This window comes from Lynx canadensis, chromosome C2 (assembly GCF_007474595.2).
Source record: "Lynx canadensis isolate LIC74 chromosome C2, mLynCan4.pri.v2, whole genome shotgun sequence".
Lineage (NCBI taxonomy): Eukaryota > Metazoa > Chordata > Mammalia > Carnivora > Felidae > Lynx > Lynx canadensis.
The window spans coordinates 148,172,288-148,180,880 of NC_044311.2; the positions used below are offsets into that span (position 1 = coordinate 148,172,288).

The window sequence follows — 8,593 nt, forward strand, 5'->3', positions numbered from 1 at the left end:
AATTTATCACTCTGCCTGCTGAAAGCCACTTGCAGAAGTTTCGCTAATCATGGTCTCTCTAAATTAATCCGTCATCTAGGCAAGGTCTTATTTCTTTTTAGGCAGAGACAAGTCTATAAGTAACAGGTATTTATAAAAACATTTGAGTAAATCATGTGATGTCTAAAACGACAAAACCCAAAAGAAACTGTTTTGTCTACATGGAAAATTTGAATCTGATGGACTTGACCCAGCGTTCAGGTCATCAACTCTTACGCAGATGGATCCTCTTAATAGAAGGTAATGTAGCCATTGTTTACGGACTAATTGCCAGCGGACTGGTTGTTTCCTTCTCCACAAGAGTATAACCACCACCATCCCCCGTAACATCAACCGCCACCAACACCATCGTCACCACCATCAACATCAACCACTACCAACAACACCAACTGGCATCAACCATCACGACCGTCACCACCGACACCAATGCCACCATCAGCATCAACCACCATCGCCACTATGAACACAAGGCTTATATTTTACATATGTACTTTACTTGGAAAAATATGCTCATATGCGTGATGCCATTAGCTCTTACCCGCTTTGTAAGATTGGCAAAACAGACATCATCATTCTCATTTTATCTGTGTGGGAGCTAAGTTCCAGAGAGGCGAGGTGGTGTGTTGAAGGACGCCAAAGTGGTCAAAAATCAAACCCAGACTAGAGTTTGATGCCTCCACCTCCAAAACGAATGCTTTTTTTCAGTGGATCACACACCCTCAGTGAAAATGAAGGACTTCTGACTAACGTCTGCTATTAACAACCTTGGTTCTATGTTCTAGTGAGAACCTCTAGAACGAATGGCTCTTTGAAACCATCTATCCCACTGCCATGTGTTCCAGGTAAGAGCCACAAGTCACTCAAAGTTCATGTGATCCTCTGGAAGTTTAACTTTAATCCAGGGTGCTTGACTCCAAATTCAGCCTTCTTTCCATGACAAGAGTCCACCTTCACGTACACCCTCGGGAATCTCCTAGATTCTCTGAGGACACTAGATGCTTCATGTCCTTCTCTGGGACACAGGCTCTTCCAGCGATGGGTATGACTGGAGCCACTTCCTCTGCTGTCTCGTCTCAAAGTGCCACAAAGCCTGAGAAGGAAACAGGACGCTGGCTTTTGGCCATGCTCCCATCGGCATAAGTGCCCCAGTAATGTTCTTCTAGCTCCACTCAAGGACTTGACCCCTCTATCAAGGTTCCAGGTAGACTCAAGGCTTCTCCCCCTTGCATGAAACTTGGGCCTCTTCTGTGGAGGTCTGTTTGCCTTGACCTTCAAGGGATCCCTTGGATTTCAGTTTGGCACCCACTGTTTTTGCATTTTGGTTCCAGGCTGGCCTGGTTGGACTGTAGGACAGCTCTGTTGCTAAAGGTCAGTGCAGAGCACTTGGCCACCTTGCTTTGGAGATTTTTCTTTTTGAGTTCGGAGGTCAAATTTGAGTAGTAGATATCTTCTAAAGATTTATCATTCTTTCTGAGGATGTTGCTGGCCAATCGGAAGAGGAAAATCACTCCGTAGATGCCAATGATGGTCAGAATGTACCAGGCAGCGCTGGTCCCATCTGGAAGTTTCAGGGCCCTGGTGGAGTTGGTGCCATTCTTCCCCTCCATGTGGTCCCTCAGCAGGTAGCCTAGGCCAGTGCTGGCCTGGGTCAGGTTGGGGGCTCCCTGAGGAGTCCACTTGATTACTGAGAAACAGAGAGATCCAGATGAGACCCAGAATCCTGGGCTGAGGGCTGCCTGGCCAAGCCTATGAGAGTGTGATCCTCACATCCGTGGGAAACATGGGGCTGCCTAAAGGGGTTCTCTGTTGAATGGGCAGGAGTCTGACAACATATATATCAATATATTTTTAAAAATCAAAAGGGTTCGAAAACACCAAGTTCTTCAATGGGAGATGCAACATTGTACAGATATCAATTGCCCCTAAAGTAATCTATGCAGCTAACATAATTGCAGTAAAAATATCGGTAGAATTTCTTTGCGAAATAGACAAACTATGAGTATTGAAAACATCAGCTCTCAAGACTAATTGGGAAACATCTGAGAGCGCCCAATCCTAACCGCTAGACCACCAGGGAGGGAAACATCTGAAAACAATGGGTGGTGAGTGGAAATTAGCCTAGCCAGAAATTTAAAAGGAGCCAGCCAGAAAAATAATTTACATTGTTTTTGCATTGAATGAGTGATTTATTTGCCCACAGCCCAGCTGCCCTGGCTTAACTGGGCTTTGCAAAGGGCATGGGGGCTCTTCAGAACCAGGTGCAAGTCTCCCTAAAAAGTCCCCCCATAAAAACTACAATAGCTGCTGATACACAGACAAGCAGAATGATGGAACAGAGTGCAAATGCAATCAACAGGCTAGGAATGCAAATTGAGTAGATAGTAAAATAAATTTCTTTTAACGTTTATTTATTTTTGCGAGAGACAGAGAGTGTGAGCAGGAGGAGGGGCAGAGAGAGGGAGACACAGAATCTGAAGCAGGCTCCAGGTTCCAGGCTCTGAGCTGTCAGCACAGAGCCCAATGCGGGGTTCGAACTCACAAACACGCTACATCATGACCTGAGCTGAAGTCGGACGCCCAACCGGTGAGGCCACCCAGGCACCCTGAATTTGGCAGATAGTAAAGAGGCATTTCTGATGAGGCGGGAAAAGTCGGATTATTCAATGAGGAGCATTAGAGCAATATATAGCACTGAATGTACCTCTCTCACCGTAGGTTCAAAAAACAGTCCAGATCAATCAAAGATTTTAACATAAAAAAAAGAAACAATTTAAAGTACTAGAAAAATCATGGCAGATTTTGTTCCTTTGGTATTGCGGTGTGGGATATCCCTTTCTAAGTACAACGTGAAAATTCAGAAGGGAAAACAAAAAGCAGGAAGAAAGTGTTAAATTCAACTACATAGGAAACTTTAAAGTTATGGCATACTATAAAATCCAAAGACAAATGGAAAACTAGAGGAAAACTGCAATTTTATCATGAAATTTCTTAAATTAAAAAAAATGAGGGGGGGGCACCTGGGTGGCTCAGTCTGTTAAGTGACCATCTTCAGCTCAGGTCATGATCTCCCAGTTTGTGAGTTCAAGCCCCGCATCAGGCTCTCTGCTGTCAGCACAGAGCCTGGTTCAGATCCCCTGTCTCCCTTTCTCTCTGCCCCTCCCCCCACTCACTCGCTCTTTCTCAAAAAATAAAATAAACATTTAAAAAGTACTTTTTTTTTTTTATGGGGCCCCTGGGTGGCTCAGTCAGTTAAGCATCCGACTTGGGCTCAGGTCATGATCCCACAGCTTGTGAGTTCGAGCCCTGCGTCAGGCTCTGTGCTGACAGCTGGGAGCCTGGAGCCTGCTTCAAATTCTGTGTCTCCCCTTCTCTCTGCCCTTCCCCCACTTGCACTCCCTCTCTCTCTGTCTCTCAAAAATGAATAAATATTTTTCAAAATTTAAAAAAAAATACTTTTTTAGAGAGAGAGAGCAGGGGAGTAGCAGAGGGAGAGAAAGAGAGAAAATCTTAAGCAGGTTCCATGCTCCGTGCAGAGCCTGATGCAGGGCTCAATCCCACGACCCTAGGATTATGACTTGAGCCGAAATCAAGGGTCAGACGCTCCCAAATGAGCCCCCCCCCCACCAAAGGTGCCCCATCGCTAAATTTCTTAATAGCCTTCAGTCTTACTAGAAAAGTCCAAAGCCTCAGTTGAAAAACATGCATAGGGGCGTGGGCAATGAGGTGATGGAAAATCAAGGGGATCTGGAACATAAAAAAAGTCTTCTCAGTCTTCCTCATAATAAGGTAAATGCAAATGAAAACCACATCAAGGTAACATTTTCTGATCTATAAAGTTTGAAAATGAATGTTTCAGAATATACTTTCAGGCATTTGCTCAATGCTGGAAAGAGTGGAAATTCATACAACCAATATGGAAGGCACAGTCAGGATATCTATCGACATTACAAATGCACTTCCCTTTGACCAAGCGGCTGTACCTGTAGGAATTTATCCTAAGATATGCTGGAAAACGTCCACAATAATGATGTTTAAACATTGCTTGTGATGATCAACGCTTAGGAACAGCCTGAATAACGTCAATTGGGGGATAGTTTAACACCTTTTGGAAAGTCCATGATGTGGAATACGACGGAGCCATAAAAAGTAATAGAGGGGTTTTTTTTGGGGGGGTACTAAATATTAATATATGAAAAAGTAAGCTGGGGCATCTGGGTGGCTCAGTCGGTTGAGCGTCTGACTCCGGCTCAGGTCATGATCTCACAGAAGGGCGAGTTCGAGCCCCGCGTCGGGCTCTGTGCTGACGGCTCAGAGCCTGGAGCCTGCTTCGGATTCTGAGTCTCCTCTCTCTCTGCCCCTCCCCTGCTCATGCTCTGTCTCTCTCTGTCTCAAAAAATAAATATTAACATTAAAAAAAATTTAGAAAAAGTAAGCTGACCATGTTGCAGTATATAATCATATGCATAAAAGAGGGGAGGATATTTTATTTGCTTGAAGCTCATATATGCATAAAATATCCCTGGGAGAATACACAAGAAATTGGTACCTGTGGAGGCACTTGGGGAAGAGTACGGGGGATGAGATGTACTTCTCATGAGTGCCCTCTCGTACATTTTGTACCATGTGTATTTATCTTCAAAAAGAAGTTAATTTAAAAAGGAAAGGGTGGGGCGCCTGGGTGGCTCGGTCGGTTAAGCGTCTGACTTCAGCTCAGGTCATGATCTCACGGTCCGTGGGTTCGAGCCCCGCGTCGGGCTCTGTGCCAACAGCTCAGAGCCTGGAGCCTGTTTCAGATTCTGTGTCTCCCTCTCTCTGTGACCCTCCCCCATTCATGCTCTGTCTCTCTCTGTCTCAAAAATAAATAAACGTTAAAAAAAATTAAAAAAAAAAAAAAAAAAGGAAAGGGTACAAGTAGGCACTTCTCTGGTTTCCGTGGTGAGATGCCCCTGGGTAATGACACCGTGTGCCCTTCCAAGACCAGAAGATTAAAATCTTAATTGCTGTTTAATTCAAAACTGTTTTCTCTCCTAGGAGAGCCAGTGCAAATGCAATGAAAGCCACAGAAGTAGGACATAAAAAGGTGAGACATTGTCTAATTGAACTTGACCAGCTCAAATCCCCATTTCTTGCCCTGTGTGAACACAGACGTATTCAGATGGGTCATAGGATAGATCCCACAGACACATTATGAGCTCAGAACTCTACTGTGAGTTGTTAGAGAAGGATGTGATGTGTTCAAATACATAGAGAGTACACCCAACCAAGAACTACGGGACATTAAATTATTTTAAAAGTAGTCCATTTCCACATGAAGGAAACTCACAACCTTAATTATTGCAGTCCACTCTTCTTCACTTTTCTTTAAAAAAATAAATAAATAAAGGGCGCCCGGGTGGCTCAGTCGGTTGAACCTCCGACTTCGGCTTGGGTCATGATCTCACAGTTCATGAGTTCAAGTCCCGCGTCGGGCTCCGTGCTGACAGCTCGGAGCCTGGAGCCTGCTTCCGATTCTGTGTCCCCCTCTCTCTCTCTCTCTCTCTCTCTGCCCCTCCCCCACTCACACTCTGTCTCTGTCTCTCAAAAATAAATGTGTTAAAAAAATTAAAAAATAAGTAAAAATAAATAAGAATGAGCTGGTTGTATCTTAATGGATAAGCACATCCTGTAAAAAGGCAAACCTTTCTATCTGTGCCATCTTGCACTTCTAATTTCATGCTGTGAAATAGAGCGGTCATTCTAGAACAGCCCCTCTGTGCACTGAAGCAGAATACTCACATTCCACGAGGTGGTCTGTTCCTTGACTCCTGGGGAGGCGAGTTTAAGCAGCGGCCGTGGAAAGAGAAGACAGAATGAGAACTCTTCCCTGCAAGATCCAACTGACGTCTGGCTGCACGGAGTTTCCTGAGCAGGGAGTAACATGATACCTGGAGAATTTTTGGGCAATACCAAATAGAAACTTAGCAGAGAAGAGCGGGACTCATTTTCTCTCCTTTAGTTAATCAGGAGATCGAAATGTGTCTCCTGTTGGCTCAGAACACAAAGTACTTCCTGGCTTAAGCTTGTTGAGAAGGCCTAACGCAACGGAGTGTTTAAAAACAATGCTGGTACCAAGGAGTCTCCAGCTCTCCCTGAGGCTGGCTCACCAGCTTATAGCCTGGATGGTTCCTGAATTCCCTGTTCTGCACCTGTCGCAGGTGTGGCAGACGGTCAGGTGTGGCAGTGGCCTGTTGTCACAGGGTCAGGAAACTCCATGGTCAAGAGTCACCAGCTTCCTCTTGGACTGTCTCCCGGATGAGGAAACCCAGACAGGAAGACACAGGCATGGGGGTGGGGGGTGAGGGGGACATAGCTGAGGGACCTGGGTTCCCCCTCAGGGATCAGTGGGCAGTGGGATGACAGGTCAAGCTGTGAAGAGCGGTGCTTCCTTTTCCCACACCTGTGAGTCACAGCCCACACTGGAATCGGAGTAAATTTAACCAGAAAGTGCTAGAACAGTGAGTCTGGGAGGAAAAAAGAAAAAAAGCAGGGAGCTTTGGTAGGGTCTGTGCAGCCACTGTTCCCAGCCCTACTCCTGAATCCTTGCTAATAAGATCAGCACCTGCCAAACATGTAAGGGTTGTTGGCTTTTAAGATGTCATTTGGTCAAACTTCCATCGGGGGGGACGAGATAAGCAAATTATAAAACAGACCACAAGGTCCGGCAATTCCACTCTTGGGTCAGTATCTAGGAGAGACGGGAACAAACACCCGGACAAAAACTTGCGTTTGGATGTTCACAGCAGGATTACTCGTAATAGCTAACAAGTGGCAGCAGTCCAAATGTCTGTCCACTGATGACTGGGGAGTAAAATGCGGTCTATCCATACGATGGAATATTATTTGACAGTGAAAAGGAGCGAAGTACGGACACGTGTTGCCACGTGGATGGACCTTGAAAACATTATGCCAACTGGAAGGCTCCAGTTACAAAGAACAATACATTGTATGGTTCCACGTGCATGACATGTCCAGAACAGACTGATCTATAAAGGCAGAAAGTAGATTAGTGGTTGCCATGGGCTGGGGTGGGGGTTGTGGGGTGATAACTACGGGGTAAAGGGTTTCTTTTAGGGATGATAAAGGGTGCTAAATTAATTGTGGTGCTGGTTGCACAACTCTTCTGTGAATATCCTAAAAGCTACTGAATTGTACGCTGTAAGTGGGTGACCTTTGTGGGATCCGAATTCTATTTCAATAACGTAACACGGGTATAATACAACGGAATACTCTGCGGCTGTGACAAAGAAATGCGGAAGCTGTTTGTGTACCCATGTGTAAAGTTCCCCGACGTGTACTGTGGAATGAAAAGAGCAAAGAAGAGGGTATTGTCACCCTTTCTAAAAAAGTAGGGAAATCATATAGATCTAGTTGGCTTCTTTTGGCATTGGAAAGCTTTTTTTTTTTTTTAATTTTTTTTTTCAACGTTTATTTATTTTTGGGACAGAGAGAGACAGAGCATGAACGGGGGAGGGGCAGAGAGAGAGGGAGACACAGAATCGGAAGCAGGCACCAGGCTCTGAGCCATCAGCCCAGAGCCTGACGCGGGGCTCGAACTCCCGGACCGCGAGATCGTGACCTGGCTGAAGTCGGACGCTTAACCGACTGCGCCACCCAGGCGCCCCTGGCATCGGAAAGCTTTAAGGATGGCTGGAGACGGTAAGAACGGGAGTTATTTGGAGAAGAAGAGAATTGGGTAGATGGAGAACAGGAGTGGGGGTAGAATTCTCACTGTATTTTTTTTTTTTACGTATATAAAGAAATTTAACCGTGTCTGTGCGCTCCCTATTCAGTAACACACACATCCATTACTTAGATGGAAATCTTCGTCACCATTCTATTTGGGCTCCTGTGGTCTCTCTGTAGGGGGACGGCTGGACCGTGGTTCTTCCGGTTGTGCCACGCAGACAGGGATTTCCCACACCGACCAGCTGAGGTAAGAAGGGGCCAGAAGGGGTCCCTGGATGACAAAAGGCAAAGGGCGGATCGGGGTCAGAAGTCAGGACGCTGGTCCCAGCTGTGCGCTCGCCCTGTGATCCTGGGCAATTCCTTTCCCACCGTGATTAACAGTTGCCTCACCTGTAAGGTGGGGGAGCAGTGGGATCCGGTCCCGTCTGGTTCCATACAGGAAGGAAGCCTGGGGAGGCAGGGGAGGGGGAGGCGTGGGGAGGAGCCGCTTCTGTGGAGGTGTCTGAATGGGAGGGCTGTCAAGGCCAGCCGCCTCAGGGCAGGGAGGGCGGGCCCGGGCGGCTGGCGCCTCCGGAGTTGGAGGCTTCGAGGAGTATGTCATCTGTGAGGCCAGAAGGTTTCCGCATTCAGCTCAGCAGGATGATGGCACAGGATGCGGGGCTCACTAAGCTCCAGAAAAATGGGGGAGGCCAGAAAAGGGGGCCTGTGGTCTCATCCACACTCTACAAGGGGTACTAGCTAAGGTTAGGGCATAGCTCTGTACTGGGTGCTCTCGGCCCGCTTTCTGCCTCTCTAATCCCGTGAGGCAGGAGTGTTATTCCCCCTTAAG

The 8,593-nt window shown here is 46.5% G+C and overlaps 1 protein-coding gene across 1 annotated transcript; it reads right to left on the reverse strand.

Moving 5' to 3' along the window:
* Positions 1–517: 517 nt before the first annotated feature.
* SMIM34A (small integral membrane protein 34A) lies at positions 518–5,857 on the reverse strand (the record flags this gene model as incomplete). The annotated part of the gene is made up of 2 exons (XM_030329659.1): positions 518–1,723; positions 5,815–5,857. Coding segments are annotated over 2 exons (456 nt in total), but the record flags the coding sequence as incomplete, so codon positions are not given.
* Positions 5,858–8,593: the final 2,736 nt, after the last annotated feature.